The 23,128-nt window shown below is 46.1% G+C and overlaps 1 protein-coding gene across 1 annotated transcript; it reads right to left on the bottom strand.

Moving 5' to 3' along the window:
• Positions 1-463: 463 nt before the first annotated feature.
• MRPS23 (mitochondrial ribosomal protein S23) lies at positions 464-10,996 on the bottom strand. Its single transcript, XM_005583808.4, has 5 exons — positions 10,919-10,996; positions 10,212-10,382; positions 1,863-1,940; positions 1,604-1,730; positions 464-912 (listed from the first exon to the last, which is right to left on the bottom strand). Exons 1-5 carry the CDS (start codon positions 10,960-10,962, stop codon positions 760-762), a joined length of 573 nt encoding a protein of 190 aa, XP_005583865.3. The 5' UTR covers positions 10,963-10,996; the 3' UTR covers positions 464-759.
• Between the last annotated feature and the right edge of the window lie 12,132 nt (positions 10,997-23,128).

Here is a 23,128-nt window from a genome sequence, read left to right as displayed (position 1 = left end):
AGGTGGATGCTGGTGGAGAGCATCACCTAAATTAGCTGCCTCCTTTCTTGGCAATCCTGTTATCTATACCATATGAATCCAGTCTTTAGCTGGATATAACCATTCATTCACTTATTCATTCAGCAAGTATTTACTGAACAGCCTAGTCTGTGCAGACCTATGTTAACTGTCTCCAGCACACTCAATCCATGACATTAAAGTTACAGTTTTGGCCTTTGTGCATTAGCAATGACAGGTCCCCACTCTTACCACAAAGTGCAAGTCAGCTTGGCCTCTCAAGTGGAAAGATAATCATTCTATAGCAAGAAGTACAAAGATTCTCTGCAGACAAAACCAGTTAGCCAAGGGATCACAGCATGTGTACATGTAGAAGTTTGATGGATCAGAAGAAATATGTACCAGGGAATCAAATGTAGCCAGCCCACATACTAACAAACATCAAAGCAAGCCTGGTCAGACTGAGTCCCATTTGAACAATCTTTATAAAGGTTTCTTCATGTTATTTACAATTCAAAGTAAATTTACTTTATAAGCAGCTAGGGAATTCTTTATTTAGTAATGTCCTAACATAAAAGTTCGCATAACTGCTTCTGTCAAACTATGATACCGAGCTTTATGACAACCCAGAAATAACTAAGAGAAGGCAAACATAATACCTTAGAGATCAGGAAACATTTACACAGTTCAACTGTTTTAAAAATAGCTCAACATTCAGCCAGTGAGTAGCGTGAATGCCAGCATACACAGTATACAGGTCCTTCAGGGAGGCGAGAGACCTTTCAACTGGTCTGCAGGTGCCTCCAAATGCTGGTCCTGTGGAACTTCTTTCTGAGTCTCGTTCTCTTCCACCGCAGTCTGTGGTCTGACACTCAAGTGTTCGGATTTCCAGGAATCGTGACTACCTTCATGTTGCTTAAAAGACCAGATGTTAAGTATCACACAGGTGTTATATTTTCACTCAATTAATTGGCTAAAGATATATAACTAGGCATATTCTATCACTGAGTGAAAAATTTAGCACTAATATCTCAGATCCAATTCTACTATAACAAATAGTAAACATGATTTTAAAAAGTCTATAGAACCACAATTTCAAAAGCCCTAATGACGACTCACTTGTTTCAAGTAGCACTCATTACCACAAAATTCTAGTATATTCAGTGTAACAGTATTTGACCTGGAGTTTAAGAACATAAGCCAAGGTTAGGGAAAGAAAACCAAGTCTCTCTTTAACTTCCATCAGATTGGCAACTCTGGTCAACCCTCTGCATCTGCAGGTTCTACATATGCAGATTCAACAAACCACAGATCAAAAATATTTTAGCAGTAAATAAATTAAAAAATAACAATAAAAAAATATAAATTTTTAAAAATAGAGTATAACTACTTATATAGCATTTACATTGTGTTATGTAAGTGATTTAGATATGATTAAAGTATATGGGAGGATATGTGTAGGTTATATGCAAAACCTACAGCACTTTATAAAAGGGATTTGAGCATCCGTGAATTTTGGTATCCGCAGGGGCCCTAGTACCAAACCCCTGTGCATACTGAGGGACAACTATAAACCCAGTAACAATTTTAACAATGAACTACTCACAGTCCTTGCTTCGCCAACTCGTCTTAAAATGACACCTTCTGCCAATAAAGCCTTCCCTGTTTCCACAAATAACTTCTCTTCATCTGTTTCTCCAAGTTTCTGCAGCTCAGTGTACTTCTCCACAAACCTGTAATTCCAAGCAGTCACATTTTAGGTCTGTTTGTAAGCGTTGTTAAGACACGCTGTTACACAGTATCAAATGGATAATGAAATCCTTAAAAAATAATATGAATAGCCTAGGACTTATAAAATGGCTTACCGTTGACAGGTAGACTTGTAGTTTGGATTGAACAGATCAAAAGCTCTTTGACCAGACCCATACGCTGAATAAAACTTCCTAGAAAATGCAAACAACATAATATAAATCTCTGATTATAGACTGTGAATGAGAATGGAATAAAAGAAATAAATAAGTGCTAGTTCCTGAAGAGTTAAGTACAGTACAACCCACAAAGCCTAAGCTGAACAGTTTTGTTTTTTTAGATAAGTAATGCACACATGCACATGGTAAATACATCAAATAGCACAAAAGGGTGGCCAGTGAAAAGTAACACTCCCTCCCATTTCTGTACCCCAGCCCCCCAGTTCCCTTCCCAGGAAGCAATACTAACCAATTTCTTGTATATCCATCCAGAAATATTCCACTAATATACTAGCACATATACACTATCATTCCCTGTCCCCAGCCACATTTTTAACCCAAAGAATAGTAAACCTTGCTCTACATCTTGCCTTTTTAAAAACTGAGGTATGGCTATGCACAGTGGCTCATGCCTATAATCCCAGCAGTTTGGGAGGCTGAGGCAGGCAGATTACTTGAGACCAGGAGTTCAACATGGTGAAACTCCATCTCTACTAAAAATACAAAGAAATTAGCAGGCATGGTGGCATATGCCTGTAGTCACAGCTACTTGGGAGGGTTAGGTGGGAGAATCGCTTGAATCCAGGAGGCGGAGGTTGCAGTAAGTGGAGATCGCACCACTGCACTCCAGCCTGGGCGACAGAACAAGACTCTGTCGCAAAAAATAATAACAAAATAAAAATAAATAATAAAAACTGAGATAAAATTCACACATCATAAAATTAACTCCCCCCCCTCCGCCCAAAGAGACAGGGTCTCGCTGTGTCACCCAGGCAGGTAGCAGTGCTGTGATCATAGCTCACTGCAGCCTCAAACTCCTGGGCTCAAGCAATCCTCCTGCCTCAGCCTCCTGAGTAGCTGGAACTACAGGTTCGCAGCACCACCATGCCTGGCTAAGTTTTAAATTTTTTTGTAGAGATACAGTCTCACTATGTTGCCCAGGCTGGTCTTGAACTGCTAGCCTCAAGAGATCCTCTCACCTTGGCTTCCAAAAATCCTGGGCTTACAGGTATGAGCCACTGTCCCCAGCCCAAATTTAACATTTTTCAGTGTGCAATTAAGCGACATGTAGAAAACTCACAAAGCTGTGCAACTAACACCTCTATCTAGTTCCAAAACACTGTCATCACCCCCAAAGGAGGCACTGTATCTGAGCAGTCACTCCCCATTTCTCCTCCCTACATCTTGCCTTATCAGTGCATGGAGATTGTTTCCAGTCCTTTGCTACTCTAAACCGTGCTGCAATCATTATCTCTATAATTTTAGCGCACCACGTAAATAAGTCTGTGGCATAAATTCACAAATGTGGTATTACTGGATCAAGGTACGTGCCTTTGTAATTAAGCCTTCCAAATTGCCAAAATGCTTTCCAAAGTGGCCGCACCAATTTACATTCACATCGGTAATACATGAGTGCCTATCTCCGCACACCCTGACCAAATGACATTCTCCAGCTGAGCATAGAGGCTCATACATATAATCCCACCTGCTTGGGAAGCTGAGGCAGGAGGATCTTTTGAGGCCAGAAGCTCACCACCAGCTTGGGCAATATGGTGAGACCTGAGACCCTGTCTCAAAAAGAAAAAGAAACAAAACAAAACAAAACAAAAAAATATATACACACACACATGAGCCAGGTGCAGTGGCTCACACCTGTAATCCCAGTGAAAAAATATATATATATTTAGACCAGGTGTGGTGACTGATGCCTGTAATTCCAGCACTTTGGGAAGCCAAGGCAGGAGGATCACTTGAGGCCAGGAGTTCAAGACCAGCCTGAGCAATATAGTGGGACCCCATCTCTACAAAAAAATTAAAAATTAGCCAGGAATGGTGGCATACACCTGTAGTCCCAGCTACTCAGGAGGCTGAGGTGGGAGGATCACTTGAGACCAGGAGGTCAAGGCTGCAGTGAGCCATGACAGGCGCCACTGCATCCCACCCTGGGTGAGATCCTGTCTCAAAAACAAAAACAAAAAAATACACAAACACACACACACACACACATACACACATACACACGCACACACGTTCTCCAACTTTTTGATCTTAGCCAACCTGATAGGTAAGAAACCAGAACTCTATTTATAGTTTTAATTTGCTTTTCTTTTGAAAGAGACTGGACATCTTTTCGAGTTTAAGAGCAAACTGAATTTCCTTTACTGTGAACTGTCCAAGTTCTTTGTCCACTTTTTGATTTGATGGCTGCTATGGACTAAATGTGTCCCACCAAAATTAGTATGTTGAAATCCTAATCCCCAATGTGATGATATTTAGAGATGGAGACTTTTGGAGATAATCAGGTCATGGTAATCAGCCCTCATGATGCGATGAGTGCCCCGATAAGAGATAGGAGAGCTTGCTTCCACTCTCTCAATGTGAGGAATCAGGAAGACAGTCCTACCCAGAACCTGACCCTACTGGCACCCTGATCTCAGACTTCCCAGCATCTGGAACTATGAGAAAGAAATTTCGTTTGTTTATAAGCCACCTGGTCTAGGGTAATTTGTTATAGCAGCCCAAACTATGACAGTGGTCTCTTTCTTAATGATTTCTAAGCAAACTTTGTAGCCACATACATAGAAAATTAGTCCTTTGTCATATTGCAAAAGTCCATTGCAAAGATCTTTCCCAGTTTGTTGGCTGTCTTTTGATTTTGCTTATGGTACTTTTTTATACAGAAAATTTTAATATTTTCTTTTTTTTGTTTTTTGAGAGGGAGTCTCGCTCTGTCGCCCAGGCTGGAGTGCAGTGGCTGGATCTCAGCTCACTGCAAGCTCCACCTCCCAGGTTTACACCATTCTCCTGCCTCAGCCTCCCGAGTAGCTGGGACTACAGGCGCCCGCCACCTCGCCCAGCTAGTTTTTTGTATTTTTTAGTAGAGACAGGATTTCACCGTGTTAGCCAGGATGGTCTCGATCTCCTGACCTTGTGATCCGCTCGTGTCGGCCTCCCAAAGTGCTGGGATTACAGGCTTGAGCCACCGCGCCTGGCCAATATTTTCTTTTATGGCTTCGGAGTTTTATATCATGCTTAAAAAGACCTTTATCACTCAGATGATTTTTTAATTCTCCTATGTTTTCTTCCAGTACTGTTATGATCTCACTTTTTACACTTAGGTTTTAATACATCTTTTTGTTTTATTTATTTTGTTGTAAGTGCCTTCTTTTTTTTTTTTTTTTTTTTTTTTTTTTAGAGATGGGGTCTTGCCATGTTGCCAGGCTGTTCTGAGTGCAGTGGCTATTCACAGGTACAATCATAGTGTACTACAACCTTGAACTCCTAGACTCCAATGGTCCTCCTTCCTCAGCCTCCCAAGTAGCTGGAACTACTGGCATGTACAACCACTCTATAAGCTTTTTTAAATATCAAAAACACCAAAAAAAAAAAAAAAAAAAAAAAGAGGGCCACAAAGAGCTTCCATAAATTATATAAATACAAGATAATATTTTGGCATTAATAGAAATAATTTTTATATGTTCTGACAATAGTAAAAAATTTAAGAATAAAAAAAGAATTTAAAGAAATAATATTTAACAGGCTGGGCATGGTGGCTCATGCCTGTAATCCCAGCACTTTGGGAGGCCGAGGTGGGTGGATCACTAGAGGTCAAGAGTTTAAGACCAGCCTGGCCAACATGGTGAAACCCCGTCTCCCTAAAAATACAAAAAAAAAAAAAAAAATTAGCCAGGCGTGGTGACACATGCTTTTAATTCCAGCTACTCGGGAGGCCTAGGAGGAGAATCGCTTGAACCTGGGAGGTGAAGGTTGCAGTGAGCTGAGATTGAGCCACTGCACTCCAGTCTGGGAGAGAGAGAGAGCGCAACACTCTGTCGCAAAAAAAAAAAAAAAAAAAAAAAAAGGTAGTATTTAACAAGAGGGACCAGTAAACTATTCCACATTCTCCAATCATTTATCACCCAGTTCCAATGTTATCTACAGCAGAAGCACAAATGATTTTTTTTTAATTTTTTTTTTATTTCTTTATTTTTGAGACGGAGTCTCGCTCTGTCGCCCAGGCTGGAGTGCAGTGGTGCAAACTCGGCTCACTGCAACCTCCGCCTCCTGGGTTAAAGCGATCCTCCCACTTCAGCCTCCAGATTAGCTGGGACTACACGTGCACGCCACCACGCCTGGCTGATTTTTGCATTTTTAGTAGAGATGGGGTTTCACCATGTTGCCCAGGCTGCTTTCAAACTCCTGACCTGAAGTGATCCACCCGCCTCAGCCTCCTAAAGTGCCGGGATTATACCTGAGAGCAAAGCACAAATGATTTTAATGTATCAATGAACCACAAAGTGCATGCAATGGGTCTGAGAAGAAAGGTGCTGAAAAAGCATTTAATCTCCTTAAAGATCTCATGTCCTATGCCGAAAATTTCCAAGTAGAGCAAGAACATACTTGTTCTACTACCTTAAAAGAGTGCTGGGGTTAGGGGTCCCAGGGGGAAGCCTGGGCTCCAATTCAGAACATAATGACCTTATAAATTCCATTTTCTAGCATCCTGAAATAACAGTAAGAATAATGGATGTGTATTATCAAAGTCAATTAGGCACATTCATTGGTCTAAATATTTAAGAGAAAAAGGAACTAGACAAATTCTAGGTACTAAAAGCTAACTAACATCAGTATTCAAGGGGAGGGGCTTTGTCACTAAACTCCTAGTGAGAGATTTACCACTTATTTAGATCTCAGATAAATGTATAGGGATGCTAAATGTGGCCATAGAAGTGGTTTCTAGCCTACTGTTGCTGAAATTGTTTCAGAAAACTAATAAAACTCTGATGGCCATTTTCCAAACAGTCCCAATTCTGGCCCTCCACCATTCCTCTCCAAGGAATTTTCTTGCATTTCTCTCTACCAGCCTCATAGTTCATCTGTTCATTAATCCATTAGCTTCTTCATTCAAGAGACAATTAATAAGCAACTTACATGCCACACATTGGGCTAGGCACTGAAGTTACAGGAATGAATGTGACAATGCCTGGCCCATGACAGTGCTTAATGAATGTTTGTTATTGAATAAAGACAGGGCATTTGTAATGTAGAGCTATTAAAGACAAGCTAAGGCCACAACAGGGGCAGTATGAACAAAGCTCTCAGGGCATACAAAAGGGGAAACATGAAAACTGACTGGCAGCAGAAAAGTAGTCCCAAAAAAGTTGTGATATCTATTTTCTTTTTTTTTTAGTATGAAAAAAATAGAGAACTTTAAAGATATTTTTAAGAATGTTGCTAGGAGGCCGGGCAGGGTGGCTCATAACTGTAATCCCAACACTTTAGGAAGCCGACGTGGGCGGATCACAAGGTCAGGAGTTCGAGACCAGCCTGACCAACATGGTAAAACCCCATCTCTACTAAAAATACAAAAATTAACCAGACATGGTGGCGTGCACTTGTAATTCCAGCTACTTAGGAGGCTGAGGCAGAAGAACTGCTTGGACCCGGGAAGTGGAGGTTGCAGTGAGCCAAAATTACACCACTGCACTCCAGCCTGGGTGATAGAGTGAGACTCCATCTCAAAAACAACAACAACAACAACAACAACAAAGAATGTTGCTAGGAAACCATTAGAAGCACATTTTCTGTGACTAAGTTTTGGGAAAAGGAGAGTGAAGGAGGAAAGAAGATTAAAGAATGAATATTTCTACTAGTTTCAACCCCTCATTTGCACTTTGAAAGATAACTCAGAAAAAGAGAGTTGAGTTTACTGAAAAAGACTTTCCCAAACCCGCTAAGCCTAAAGGCAATGAAGCCAGCAAAAAGAAAAAGTGGGTAGATTTGAATACATAAAATACTTCAGTGCCTAGCACAATGTTTAGCACAATGCTTAACACATAGAAGGCACCAAAAAAATTAGTGGAATGAAATAACCAGCTTCTATAAATTAAACAAGCATTATTAATAACAAATAACATATAAATAAATGTCTGGAGTGTATGTCAAAGACTTAGTATCTTCAATTCAATAAAGAATTCTTACTGATCAAGAATAACAATTATTAAAATAGGTAAAGAAGACAGATATTTCAAAAATAAATTCAAATGGCCAATAATCATGAAAGTAGAGAAACTTGTCAAAGAAACAGAAATTAAAATCTCTAGACACAATTACTGGTTTTCTTTTCCCAAGACAGAGTCTTGCTCTGTCGCCCAGGCTGGAGTGCAGTGGCATCATCTCAGCTCACTGCAACCTCCGCCACCCAGGTTCAAGCTATTCTCCTGCCTCAGCCTCCCAAGCAGCTGGGATTACATGCCCGGGCCACCACACCCAGCTAATTTTTTAATTTTTAGTAGAGACGGGGTTTCATCATGTTGGCCAGGTTGGTTTCAAACTCCTGATCTCGTGATCCGCCTGCCTGGGCTTCCCAAAGTGCTGGGGTTATTATTTTAAAACCACCTAGATCAGCCAGGTGCAGTGGCTCATGCCTATAATCCCAGCACTTTGGGAGGCCAAGGCAGGCGGATCATGAGGTCAGGAGATCGAGACCATCATGGCTAACGCGGTGAAACACCGTCTCTACTAAAAATACACAAATTAGCCAGGCGTGGTGGCAGTCGCCTATAGTCCCAGCTACTCGGGAGGCTGAGGCAAGAGAATGGCGTGAACCCGGAAGGCAGAGCTTACAGTGAGCCAAGATCGTGCCACTGCACACCAGCCTGGGAGACAGAGTGAGACTCCGATTCAAAAAAAAAAAAAACTACCTAGATCAGGATCCTGTCTCTTTTGGAGACAGGGTCTCCCTCTGTTGCCCAGGCTGGAGTGCAGTGGTGCAATCTCAGCTCACTGAAACCTCCACCTTCTAGGTTCAAGCAATTCTCCCACCTCAGCCTCCAGAGTAGCTGGGACTACAGGCACCCACCACCATGCCCGGCTAATTTTTGGTATTTTAGTCAAGACAGGGTTTCACCATGTTGCCCAAAGTGGTCTCGAACTCCTGAACTCAGGCAATCTGCCCGCCTCAGCCTCCCAAAGTGCTAGGATTACAGGCATGGGCCACCATACCTGGCTCAGAAAAAAAAAAAATCTTAAATAATCATTACCAATACTGACAAGGATAAAGTAAGAACTCTCAGAAACTGCTAATCAGAGTGTAAACTAAGACAACTCCTTTTTTTTTTTTTCGGTAGAGACAAGTCCTGCTATGTTGCTCAGGCTGGTCTCAAACTCCTGGGCACAAGCTATCCTCGCCTACGCCTCCCAGAGCACTGGGATTACAGGCACAAGCTACCACATTCAGCCTGTGATTTCTTCTTTATGCTTTCCTCATGTATCTAAATTTTCTACAAGTAGCATGTGTTGCTTTTAGAACAAAAGAGGAAATACTCTTGCCACTGAGCTTAAGAAAAAAAGAGAAAACGGATGCTAAAAAAAATAAACAAAGAACACATGATTTTCCTTTAAATTCCTAGTGATTTGTCTCACTCTGTCGCCCAGGCTGGAGTGCAGTGGTGCAATCTCGGCTCACTGCAACCTCCACCTCCCAGGTTCAAGCAATTCTCCTGTCTCAGCCTCCCGAGTAGCTGGGACTACAGGCACCCACCATCATGCCCGGCTAATTTTTGTATTTTTAGTAGAGACGGGGTTTCACCATATTGGTCTGATTCGTCTCGAACTCCTGACCTCAGGTGATCCGCCCGCCTTGGCCTCCCAAAGTGTTGGGATTACAGGCGTGAAACACCACACCCGGCCTCTCTTAGACTTTTAAGCATGCTTTCATCTGAGTGGCTTCAAAGATCCGGACTACTAGATCCATAGACCACGTTCCTCCTATCTCTACTCCTGGAGAAGGCAGGCATAATGATCACCATAAGCTTGGAGTCAGAGATGTGATTCTCAGATCTGCCACCCTCCTATGTATTTAGTAATTAATAGAAGTTAGCTAATTTCCCGGAGCTTCGCAGTCTCCTTGAATAAAACGGAAGCAATACTTCCTTGTAAGTTAGAGTAAGGCCTTTAGAGAATGAGATAATGCTTGCAAAAGTACAGTTTCTGGCCCAAAGCAGATGCCCAGAAACAGGCAGCTATAATTGCAATGATCTTTCAGTTGCTGGGCTCCAGATTCCAGTTTTCAGAACTTCAGTTTCACTATGGGGAAGGGGTGCTGACTCCCTAATTTGGCTAGATAAGTCTTCTCCACAGGGCAAGCCCCTGACTCAATTTCATATTTGAATTCCCAGACTGCTACCGAAACCTCCCCTTCTTAAGTTCTGTTGCCTCCTGTCCACTACAGGGCTGAGCACTCACGCTCTAATCTGATCCTCGTGGTACCAGATGTCCTGGATGGAAGCTTTGGCTTTGCCATATCGCAATCGGGGTCTTTGGAAGACGGGCTCCCTCAGCGGGGGAAAGGCGTTATATATGTCCAACCACAGAGGTTTCTCCTTCAGCACCCCGGCCCGAATCAGGTTCCGAGTCCTTAGAGAGGGAACAGAACGAAACTGGGTCATTTGCAGTAGCCTGCCAAAGCCCCTTAATCAGTCTAGCACAGCTTGGGACATTAAAGGTATTACGCGGTTTGCAACACAGATAGGGGGAGGACTGCTCCCCACCTACAGGGAAGGTCTGTCCACATCCCAAACCAAACTAACAACGCTCAGGGGTTAAATCCCTCTATCTTCTTTTGTGCGTCCCACCCACGTTCCGTCACGGAAAAATTCAAGAGCGGTCTAGTCAGGCCCATCGGGCTCTTCCTCCCTTCCTCTTCCCAGAGACCTCCACTCGGGGAGAGGCGGCTGCAATAATCTTTAACATGACACATAAACGCAAGGAGAGGCATCCTCAGGCACAACTATTCGAAGCCAGAAGAAAACATGGGAGTCTCACCCAGCTCAGCCCCCGCACCCTGCAGAACGCCTCGCCCTGCTCAGGTCCGCCCCAAGGAAGAGCGTGACCAGCTGAGAACCCCAGCCTGGGGGAAGCACCCTCAGCCCACCGCGGCTCGGAGCACACACCGCGAGAAGACGCTCCCTACGGTTTCCAGCCGGCTGCCTGCCATGATCTGCGCCTGGGATCAAGCGTGACTAGCTGCTACCGGAACCGGAAGCGGCTGCTCCAGATAAAGGGCGCGTAAGTTGCTGGCCGAGCCGAGGATCACTGTGCTTTCACCACAGCCCCTGCGGGAGAGCGGCGCAGGCAGAAGCAAGTGATAGGCCGAACGGGCGCGCTCCGAGGTTACTTGCCAGTTTCAGGCAGGAGCACTCGATAGCAGAGCCAAAAGGGAGGGAGCGAGCCAAAGCCGGACAGAAATAATAAATGACCGAGCTGGGGGAGGGATTCATTATGGTGGTTGCTTTACTCTCTGTCGCCTTGTTGAGCCAACTCCTCTGAAAAGGTGGAGCCACGCGGAGGAGAAGTAGTGGGGCAGAGTGGGGGTGAGGCGCAGCCTACGGTCCTGGGGAAGCCAACAAAGGCCGAGATTTGAGGTCACCAGCTCTAGGCCCACGCTGAGCCTAATGTTGTTCAGAGTCACAGACTACGCAGAAGAAAACGAAGGCCGGAGAGGGGCCGTCACTTGCCCAGCGTCGTGCTAGATTTCGGGCCTCCGCCTCTGGCTGTGTAGTGCTCCCACTAAGCCCCTCGTCCCCGGAGTGCCACCTGCATCCACGCTAACTGGGGTGCTGGCTGCAACTCGTGTTTCCCGCGGCCGGCGTCGCGGGCTACCTCCTCCTTGGAACTCGAAAAGTGAAAGTGTCCGGAACAAACAAACGCCGAGAAGGAAACGAAAAAATCTGCAGAAAGTCATCTCTCAGTGTTAAACTGTAAAAAAATATAAACTGTGTGTAGCGTATACCCTTTGACCCAGTAATCATATTTCGGGGAAAGAATCTCGTAGAAATTAAAACATCAATTCATGAGGATGTTTGCTTAAGGATCATCGTTGCAGCATTGTTTGTAGTGGGAAAAAAAATCTATCAGATGAGAAATGGCTGGAAAATTATTGTTCATACTTTCTTTGAAACCCTATGCAGCTATTAAAATGAATGAGCTAGATCCATATGTATTTACCTAGGTTAACGTACATGACATGTTTAAATGAAAGACGAAGTGGCAAAGAAACATGTTTAATGGAATCTCAACGTGTTAGGAAAAATAAAAGAAAAAGAAACACCTCTATATATGTTTGTGTTTGAGGATAGAAATTCTGCAGAAGGACACCCAAGGCTGTGAACATGGGGTATCTTGGAGTGAAACTGCAGGCAGGGAAGGGAGAATTTTTTCTTCCTTTATACGTGCTTCAGAGTGTGACTTGTAAAGAGATGGTATTCATATTTGAACTTTTAATCCAATGAATGTTTTGAATCACACACAATGTCTCCTGGGAACCTAGTCAAGTCATGCTAGAGTCCTCCCACTCAGAGGCTGGTGAGGGGGAAGAAGGGACTGTTTGATGAGCACTTACTACTTGTGTGTGTTATCTTACTGAATCCACATACCTTCCCATAAGGTAGCTATTAACATCCTCATTATAGATGAGAAAGCAAGGCCTCAGGAAGTTAAACTTGTCTGATAAGCAACTGATAGAGCCAGCCTGTGGGGGCGGGGCAGACAGGGCCCTTTCCAGGACCTCACACTGCTGCCTAAGCTATGCCTAAAGCTGGAGGCTGGTAGGCTCAAGAGCCCAGCAGAAGGCCGCTCCCCCGCCCCTCTCCCCACAACACACACACACACACACACACACACACACACACACACACACAGAGCAGGAATCCACTGATTTGAGGCCCAGGGCTAACCTGTAGTGGATTTCACTGCTGCCTCCAGATCCTCTGTAACAGAGAAGAGACAGCACAGCTCTGGCCCCAGGCCAAGTGTAAAGGCTGTAGTCTCCCAGCCCTCAGGAGGTCTAAAAGGCCATGCTCTGGGGAGAGTAAACATGCTCCCAGCTAAATATAGTCTTCCCAGGCCTCCTAACAACTTTCTAATTCTGTCCCAGCCAGCACTATCTGCCAGCCCAGATTACAGGCACACTTCTCTTCTCCCACCAGGAACTGCTACTGTAGGTTAGTGCAGTCACTGCAGCTAAAGAGTTAAAGGGTTTATTCTAAGAACAAGGAGGGGGAACAAAGACACAAACCCTCAATAGGGGAAGAACTGCAAGGCAGAAATGTTCTCTCTAATCTTGGGGTGGTCCCTTCCTCTTCCAATCCTTTGAAGTTTGCCTTTCCAGCCTGCTTCTATGACTGAGAGCAGAATATTGGTGGGCAGACTGTAGGTACTTTTGGGATAACAGCCTTCCGAGGCTGCACAAGAAGTACACACCCAAGAAGCATTCATTCATAATACAGGAGGGAGTTGTTGGGCAGCAGGGGGCAGGCAGAATGGACATCTGAGACTGTCTTCTAGAGTAGGGACCACAGCCACCCAAGGCTGTGAGGGGCTGGGGCACTTACACCATGCACTACCATGCTGCAGGAGGTACCAAGGAACCTCAAGTGTCTCATTCAGTCGTTCAACCACCTGCTGCCATACGTAATGTCCTGATAATTTTACAGATAAGGAAGTGGTGCTTGTAAACTCTCACAAAGGCCACGTTCCTTCCACTACAACACCACTCAGCCTCATATTAATCCCACTGTCTCATTGTAGATGTGCCCACTAATTGCATCACTCTGGGCAAGCTACGTAACTTTTCAAGCCTCTGTTTCTCCAACAGTTAAAATGTGGAGCTGGGCTCAGTGGCTCGTGCTTGTAATCCCAACATTTTGGGAGGCCAATGTGGGAGGATTGCTTAAACCAGGAGTTCAAAACCAGCCTGGGCAAAATTAGCCAGGTGTGGTGGTGCATGCCTGTAGTCCCAGCTACTCAGGGGACTGAGGTGGGAGGATGGCTTGAGCCCAGGAGTTCAAGGTTGCAGTGAGCCATGATCACACCACTGCACTCCAGCCTGGTCAACAGAACTGAGACCCTGTCTCAAAAATAGTAATAATAATAATATGGATGGCAGTGTCAACTATCTTCGTGGCTTGTGGCAAAAGTAAAAGAGATCATTCATGTAAAGCACTATTCACAGCACCTGGGACATAGTGAGTGCCTGTGAGCAGCGACACGCCTGGTGACTGTAATGGCATCGCTATTGCTGTTGTGCTGTGTCATCCACCCATTGCCACCTGGACTGCAGCATTTTGATAATATTTCATAGATTGCCTTACTGTTTTACTTTCTTGTTAGATGATCCATTCATTCCAGAAGCATGTAAACACCTCCTTGACTATTCTGAGTCTTAGAGAATCCAACTGTCCAGTAGGGAAAACAGAGGCAAATACATACATATTAAGTTATGTGCTGAATAGCTTGTTGATTGTATGAAGTTTGCTAGGCCTGCCCTAACACCACTTGCACACAGAGTGGGTGGCTTACACACAAATTTTCTCCCTGTTCTGGAGGCCAGAAGTCCAAGATCAAGGTGTCTGCAAGTTTAGTTTATTGTGCACATGGCTAGTTTCTCCTTGCCTTGGAGACAGCTTTCTTCTCCAGCGTCTTCACATGGTCTTTCTTCTTTGTGGGAAGGTTTTGTCCTAATCTCTTCTTATGAGGACACCAGTCTTATTGGATTAGGGCCCACCCTACTGACTTCATTTTTAACTTAATTACCTCTTCAAAGACTACCTCCTATTATAGTCACATTCTGAGGTACTGAGAGTTAGGACCTCAACGTACGATTTTCAGGGAGACACAACTCAGCCCCTAACATTGATCGGTAAGTGCTGAATAGTTCCCATTTGCCCAAGCAGTTCCACACCCACTCTCTGCTGTCCTTCGCCCTGCTCTGCGCCTCGGGAGGCTGGCTTCTGTGGCCTGCATCCACCAGCTCCTTGCCCTCTGCTTCTGGTTGGATTCCAGTTGGTACTGCCAACTGGCTCCCTCCTGGAACATAAAGTTCTAGAACACAAAATCACAGCTCTCTCACCAGGTTCCAGCCACTGTCCCTCTCCTGCCCCTTCAAGCCTAGACATAGTTGGCAAGCTATGCCCCTCTGTTATTAACCATGGGGTCTAGGCCATCCCTTGTGGCTTCCCATCACTCTGCCTGCATCTTTGTGACAATGCCCTTATTTAAATAGTGCGTGGAGGTCAGGCGTGGCGGCTCATGCCTGTAATCCCAGTACTTTGGGAGGCCGAGGCGGGTGGATCACTTGAGGTCAGGAGTTTGAGACCAGCATGGCCAACATGGCGAAACCCCGTCTCTACTAAAAATAAAAAATAATAATAAATAAATAAATAAATAAATAAAATTAGGCGGGTGTCATGGCACACGCCTGTAATCCCAGCTACTTGGGAGGCTGAGGCAGGAGAATCACTTGAACCCAGGAAGCGGAGGTTGCAGTGAGCTAAGATTGCACCACTGCACTCCACCCTGGGTAACACAGCAAGACTCCATCTCAAAAATAAATAAATAAATAGTGTGTGGGAATTTGTCACACAAAATGAGGAAGAGCATCATCCCCAATAGTGGAACAGCTTTGTGAAACTCCCAGCATATTGATGAAATCATGAATGCTGCTACTCATCTATGGCAGACAGCTAAAATCAGGGAGCAATTAGCTTTAAAGGGAGAAAAGCAATACAGTATATTCAATACGTGGTTTAAGAATTATATCAGGCCAGCTGTGGAGGATCATGTCTGTAATCCCAGCACTTTAGGAGGCCGAGGTGGGAGGATCACTTGAGGCCAGGAGTTTGAGACCAGCCTGGCCAACATAGCGAGACCTTGTCTCTACAAAAAAAAAAAAAAAAAAAAAAGGAAAAGAAAAGAAAAGAAAGAAAAAAGTTAGCCAGTGCAGTGGCACAAGCTGGTAGTGCTAGCTACTCATGAGGCTGAGAGAGGAGAATTGCTTGAGCCTAGGCGTTCGAGGCTGCAGTGAACTATGATTGTGCCACTGCACCCCAGCCTAGGTGACAAAGTGAGAACTTTAAGAGAGAGAGAGAGAGAGAGAGGATTATATCAGGATCAGTTAAAAATAAATAAATCGGCCGGGCACGGTGGCTCACGCCTGTAATCCCTGCACTTTGGGAGGCCGAGATGGGCGGATCACGAGGTCAGGAGATCGAGACCATCCTGGCTAACACGGTGAAACCCCGTCTCTACTAAAATACAAAAAAAAAAATTAGCCGGGCGCGGTGGCGGGCGCCTGTAGTCCCAGCTACTCGGGAGGCTGAGGCAGGAGAATGGCGCGAACCCGGGAGGCGGAGCTTGCAGTGAGCCGAGATGGTGCCACTGCACTCCAGCCTGGGCGACAGAGTGAAGACTCCGCCTCAAAAAAAAAAAAAAATAAAATAAATAAATAAATAAATAAATAAATAAATAATTATAGGCTTCATGAGTCTGAGGTCCAGGAGGATGAAGGGCAGGGAGGGCTATTAAAGGAGGAGGCAGCCAGACGCGGTGGCTCAAGCCTGTAATCCCAGCACTTTGGAAGGCTGGGGTGGGTGGATCACTTGAGGTCAGGAGTTCGAGACCAGCCTGGCCAACATCATGTAAACCCCGTCTCTACTACAAATACAAAAAGTTAGCCAGGCATGGTGGTGGGCGCCTGCAATCCTAGCTACTTGGGAGGCTGAGCCAAGAGAATTGCTTGAACCTGGGAGGTGGAGGTTACAGTGAACTGAGATCGCGCCCCTGCATTCCAGTCGGGGTGATAGAGCAAGACTCCATCTCAAAAAAAAAAAAAAAAAAAAAAAGGAGGCAGAGTGCCTTCTCTTTGCTTCCGGCTGCGGGGCTTGTGCCCCTATTCTGAGAGTTCCCCTTCAGACCCCATTCCTAGGCTTCAAGGAACTGTCAAGTTCAGGTGGGAAAGCTTTTGGCCCCCAGCACACAGTCAGTAAGATCACGTGAGTGCCCAGACCTGCTCCCTCCCTCCCTATGCTTATCTCTTTGAGGGCTCTGTATGTGTTGGAAGTCTGTTTACCTGTCTGAGTCTGGCTACAGGGGCCTTTTTGAGGGCAGGAACTAGGACTTTTAGCTCTGCCTCCCCACACCAGGCCTGGTGCTTGGCCCACAGCTCTTACTTAGAGTTTTCTAGTGAACCTCATGGATAAATAAAGCCAAATTAGGACAAATGAGGATGCTGTCATCTCCGCCTTCCTTTCACTGCCTGTCCACACCCAGCCCTCCCTCCCTCCCTCCCAAGCCCAGCTTTCCTTTGAGGCCTTCCCCAGATACACAGATAGGGAGAGAGCTGTGGATGAACGGAAATAATCCCCTACCTCACCATTCACTGCACATCATGAGCATTTCCGGTCTGACTGTCCTGTGTGCCTCACTGACAGGTAGTTCTCTTTTACAGTCCCCTGGGCCTCAGCTTCATTTGTAAAGTGGGGATAATGATAGCACCTAGCAGAGGATTTGTAGTGAGGCACCAGTGGGTTCATACCTGCTAAGTGCTTAAAACAGTACCCGGTGTATGGTAACTACTCAATAAATATGAGTGATGGTAATTTCTGACTACGCTTAAGAGCAACAATGTTCTTGAATTAAATCTCACCTGAGACTGGCTGCCATGACTCATGCCTGTAATCCAGCACTTTGGGAGGCCGAGGTGGGAGGATCAATTGAGTCCAGGAGTTTGAGAAAAGCCTGAGCAATACAGAGAGACCTTGTCTCTATTAAAAATCAAAAAATTAGCCAGGCATAGTAGTAGGAGCCTGTGGTCCCAGCTCCTCGGGAGGCTAAGGTGGGAGGATCACTTGAGCCCCAGAAGTCAAGGCTGCAGTGAGCTATGATTGTAGCACTGCACTCCAGCCTGGGTGACAGAGCTGAGACTCTCTCAAAAAAAAAAAAAAAAAAGAAAAGAAAATAACTCACCTAACAACATACAAGCTATTTTCCTTTCCTCTTTCCTTTCCTTTTTTTTTCAGATGGAATCTTGCTCTGTCACCCAAGCTGGAGTGCAGCGGCACAATCTCGGCTCACTGCAACCTCCACCTCCTGGGTTCAAGTGATTCTCCTGCCTCAACCTCTTGAGTAGCTGGGATTACAGGCGTGCGCCACCACGCCCAGCTAATTTTTGTATTTTTAGTAGAGACCAGGTTTCACCATGTTGGCCAGGCTGGTCTCGAATTCCTGACCTCAGATGATCCACCCACCTTGACCTCCCAAAGTGCTAGGATTTACAGGTGTAAGCCATCGTGCCCCGGCCTACAAACTATTTTCATTTAGCTACCCACTCTTTTCTTCACCAAACCTGGGCTTGCCTCCAGGAAGAATCCAGTTCAGGAAGAGAAATAAGAACTTTACGCCCTGGGGGGCCTATGTCACTGTGACCAGGGGAAAAGGGGCCAGCTTGGCCTGGAGCAAGAAGCTGGCCTTTTATTGTTGGAATTCAAAGCCAGTTGGAATCACTCTGTGGGGTTTTGCAGCCCACCAAACCCCTTGAAGGCATACATTTCAGGGCCAATGTGGGCCCTTCTCTTTCTGGGGAAGTCACAGCAACTCAGTCTTTAATATGCACATGAATTTGCTGCAGATCTTGGAAAATGCAGTGTGACTCAGTAGGTCTAGGTCTGCATTTCTAGCAACCTTCCAGGTTGATGCCAATGCTGCAAATCTGCAGTTGGGATAACCAACCCACCCAAGTATGCCCACGACTTTCCCAGTTTTGGCACTGAAAGTTCTGCATCCAGGGAAACTAGGACAGTTGGTCGCTGTATCCATAGACCACATTTTGAATGGCAAGGTCAGAGCAAAGAAGCACGTGCTGTTTGTACTGAGCTTCACAATTCCTCCTACTGGAGTCCCTGGAATAATCCTCTTGTCCTGATAAAGAATTGTGACCCTTTACTCTCTGGAAAGGACACCTGACTCCAAGCCTCAGCTCTTCAGGGTAGATGCTGGTTTTGTGGGTCCTGAAGCTTATCTAATCTTAGTGGCTCTCTTAAGAAAAAATCTGGCCGGGCGCGGTGGCTCAAGCCTGTAATCCCAGCACTTTGGGAGGCCGAGAGGGCAGATCACGAGGTCAGGAGATCGAGACCACCTGGCTAACACGGTGAAACCCCGTCTCTACTAAAAAATACAAAAAACTAGCCGGGCGAGGTGGCAGGCACCTGTAGTCCCAGCTACTCGGGAGGCTGAGGCAGGAGAATGGCGTAAACCTGGGAGGCGGAGCTTGCAGTGAGCTGAGATCCGGCCACTGCACTCCAGCCTGGGCGACAGAGCGAGACTCTGTCTCAAAAAAAAAAAAGAAAAAAAAAGAAAAAATCTGGCCAGGCGCGGTGGCTCACAGCCTATAATCCCAGCACTTTGGGAGGCCGAGGTGAGTGGATCACCTGAGGTCAGGAGTTCGAGACCAGCCTGGCCAACATGGGGAAATCCCGTCTCTACTAAAAATACAAAAATTTAGCCAGGCGTGGTGGCAGGGGGCCTGTAATTCCAGCTACTCAGGACGCTGAGGCAGGAGAATCGCTTGAACCCGGAAGGCAGGGGTTGCAGTGAGCTGAGATCATGCCATTGCACTCCAGCCTGGGCAATAAGAGTGAAACTCCATCTCAAAAAAAAAAAAAAAAAAAGAGAAGAAAAGAAAAAGAAAATATCTTTGTTTTGCAAATTTTACAAAACATATGACCATGTGAACAGAGTAAATTTCCCTCTGTCTCTTTGGCCTAAGGTCAAACAGGTGGTCACATCTTCCTTCTGGGAAAATCGTTCTGGGTGTCTCAGTGGCCAGTGACTGCCACTTCTGCAAGATGACCACCAGGTGGCAGTCGATTCACACAGCCCCTTTCACATGCCCGCCCTCTCCCACCTGGCCACCTCCAGAAATTTCCAACTCTTCCTCCAGCCGGTGCAGCCCATTAATCCAACAAATTAATCTATGCTGTGATAATGGGCATAAGGAGTTCATGTGCTTCTCTCTCAATAGCATATTTGCCATTTAATGGAAATGCTAAGAGATTTTTTTTTAAACTAGATAAAGAATGCTAATGGAGGCGTTCCAGGCACTCTGTTGGATCACGGATCACTGTGGTGACGTTTTTGAGCAAGTGGGCCCTTTCTGTGCTCCACAGATTGCATCTGTGCAGGGGTGCTGCATCTTAACCCCATCCCCCTGCATCCCAACCCGACCCCGCCATGCTTAGTGTTTAGGTATCATCTCGGGAGCTCAGCTGCCTGGGTTCATATGCAGGTCCTACCACCTCTTACTGAGGGTAGATGTTGAGCAAGGCCTTTCACATCTCTGTGTGAAACACAAGTAGTAATACTGATTTCATATAATTGTTGTGAAGGATTCGGTGAAATAATGCATGTAAAGTACCCTAGGAGAGTGTCTGGCACACAATAAACACTCGATAAAGAGCTACCATCTTCATCATACCATACCTTGCCTGCCTCCCTCATTCTTCAGAGCAAATTCTCCTGTTTTCCCCCCAGACCCTATCTCCAACCAGTTGCTTCAAGAAAACAGAGGGAGGGTTGAGACCCCAGCCTGGTAATAACCAGGCCAATTCTTGTGGGCACAGCATTTTCCAGACCCATGATCGCCTTTCAAGTTGGGGTTGATCCCTGAGGACATCAAAGCATCATCAAGATGGGGAAGGGGCCCTGGCTGGACCAGACTTCGGATAGTCCAGCTCTGCATTTTTGCAGAGGATAAATCTGCAGGTATCACCTTGTGGATACCAGGAGCTCAGCACTTGCAGATGAGCAAGCAGCGTCAGGGTAGGTGGCTAAGGCAGTCATCTGGTCCAGCCTGTCCCTATCCCCGGACCCATAGCCATCTTTAACCAGGAGTCAGGGGCTCCGGCAGAGGCTTCATCTCCTGCACTCCTTGGTAGACCTGGTAAGCATTCTCCCTCTCTTTCTCTCTCTGATTATCGTCATCTCCAGTGTCATCTACACTAACAGGCAAAATGGTGTAAGGGTCTCAAACTTGCTGCATATTAGAAGCACCTGGGATTTTACAATCTGATTCTCAGGCTAAATCCCAAACCAATTAAATCAGAATTTCTGGGAATGAGACCCACACATCAGAAATGATTCTAATGTACAGCAAGTTTGAGGACCAGTGTTCTAGAGCAGTGTTTCTCTAGCTTTAATGTGCATAGAAGTCACCTGAAGAGCTTGTTAAAATGCAAATTCTGATCCAGTAAGGCTGGGGCAGAGCCTGAGATTCTGTTTCTAATAAGCTCCCAAGTAATAAAGAATGTTGCTGGTCTGTAGACCAAGCTGTGAGTAGTCAGATTGTGGAGCTGTGGTTCTTAAACTTAAGCATGTATCAGAATGATCCGAAGGGCTTGTTAAAATGCACGCCTGTTTCAGATTCAGATCTGGAATGGGGCCTGATAATATGCATTCCTAACAAGCTCCCAGGGGATGGTGGGTGCAGAGGAGGCAACACAAGTTTTGGAGTCAGGCAGCTCTCGGCCTCATTTTCTGGCCTCATGACATTCTAGCTCTGTGATCTTGGATAAGTTACTTAATGTCTCTGAACTGTAATTATACTATCTGTAAAGTGATCATTACTGGGCAAGATCAAATGGGCTAATATAAAACACCTAACAGATTGCCAAGTGGGCTGGTCCTCAAACTTGATGGCAAATTTAATTACCTTGGGAGCTTTAAAAAAACAAAAAACAAAAAAACCCATAGTTGATTTAATTGGTCTAGGGTACTGAACATCAGGATTTTTTTTCTTTAATAGAGATGAGGTCTTGCTCTGTCACCCAGGCTGGAGTGCGGTGGCTCAATTATAGCTCACTGTAACGTCAGATTCCTGACCTCAAACAATCCTCCCACTTTGGCCTCCCAAAGTGCTGGGATTACAGGCATGAACCACAAGGGCTGGCCAGGATCTATTTTTTTTTAATTGAGACAGGGTCTTGCTCTGTCACCCAGCCTGGAATATAGTGGCATGATCACAGCTCACTGCGGCCTCGACCTCCTGGGCTCAAGCGATCCTCCCACCTCAGCCTCCCGTGTAGCTGGGATTACATGTGTGTACCACCAACCCAGCTTTTTTTTTTTTTGTAGAGATGTGGGGGTTTGCGGGGGTGGGTCTCACTTTGTTGCCCGGGTTGGTCTTGAATTCCTGGGCTCAAGCGATCCTGCTGCCTCAACCTGTCAAAGTGCTGGGATTATAAGTGTGGCCACCGAGCCTGGTCTTGGCCAGGATTTTTTTTAAAGCTACTCAAGTAATTCTGTACAGCCCGTGCTAGGTACTGGCCTGGTACCATGATTCCCAAACTGTGGTGCACATCAGAATACAGGTTGCTGGGCTGCACCCCCAGAGTTTCCGACTCAGTAGGTCTCGGAATTGGCATTTGGAACAGCTTCCCAGGCAATGAATATGATGCAGAGAACCGGGGCTAGAGGATAATCCTGGTTTGCTCAGGACAGCTCGTGTGGAGCATCACCCTGTCCCAGGTGTGCCACTTTACAAGCCCCCTGGGTCTGACTGGGGGTGGGGCCAGACCCTGATGGGTGGGGAGGCCCCCGCAGGGAGTGCAGGAAGCACATGAGTTGTCAGGGAAGAGAGAGGGTGAGGTCACTGAGCTGAAACATGGCATCAGGGGCAAGAGAGGCAGCCTTGGCAACGGTGACCCAGAGCCCAAGAGCAAGACGTGTGGTTGGAAGCCCTAGAAGGCTGTTGGCTCAACACAAGGAAAAACTTCGACCTTGAGAACTGCCCTGTCTGGAAACGGCACCAGCTTCCTCTTCTGGCAGCGAGGGCCCTGTCCCTGTGGCGGAGGATGGGGGGTAGTCCAGCTGAGCTGGAGAGGAGGAGGAAGGAGAGATGTATCAACTGGGCGATCTCTGAGTTCCCTTTGAAGTCTGCAATTGCACTTCCCTGCAGCCTCCAGTCTGCCTTTAATCCAGAAGCTGTTTATTTAGGGAGGTGGCCGTCTGGAGCTTTCGCAACAGATTGGCTTTCCCCATAGGGGTGTTTCCCTTGCCTATCAGCAAGCGGTTTACTGTCCTGGGCCAAACAGGAAGGCGACAGCGCTAGACATAGCCGGTCCGCAAAGATGCGGTGCAGCGGTGCAGCGGTGCCGCAGGTGTCACCTCGAGAGTGCAGTCGGAGAGCGCTGCGGGTGAATGGGCGAGGCAAGGCAGGGGTACCCTAGGAATGCGACGCGGGGCTCCAGGGGGACAAACCCTGCCCCAGGCGGGGAGGGAGGAGGGAGCAGGAGGATCCAGCCCACGCCGCTGGCCACATCAGAGCACCAAGA

Source organism: Macaca fascicularis, chromosome 16 (assembly GCF_037993035.2).
Source record: "Macaca fascicularis isolate 582-1 chromosome 16, T2T-MFA8v1.1".
NCBI classification, from domain to species: Eukaryota; Metazoa; Chordata; class Mammalia; order Primates; family Cercopithecidae; genus Macaca; species Macaca fascicularis.
The sequence above is the reverse complement of the archived record's forward strand: the minus strand, read 5'-3'. Positions and strand labels throughout refer to the sequence as shown.

Bases quoted from the DNA above. Each gene is read 5' to 3' on its own strand.
- MRPS23 (XM_005583808.4), bottom strand. From the start codon at position 10,962: ATGGCAGGCAGCCGGCTGGAAACCGTAGGGAGCGTCTTCTCGCG. The intron at 10,383-10,918 runs GTGTGTGCTCCG...TCCCTCTCTAAG, and splicing joins GTAGGGAGCGTCTTCTCGCG to GACTCGGAACCTGATTCGGG. The intron at 913-1,603 runs GTGAGTAGTTCA...TGGTCTTTTAAG, and splicing joins GAGTTGGCGAAGCAAGGACT to CAACATGAAGGTAGTCACGA.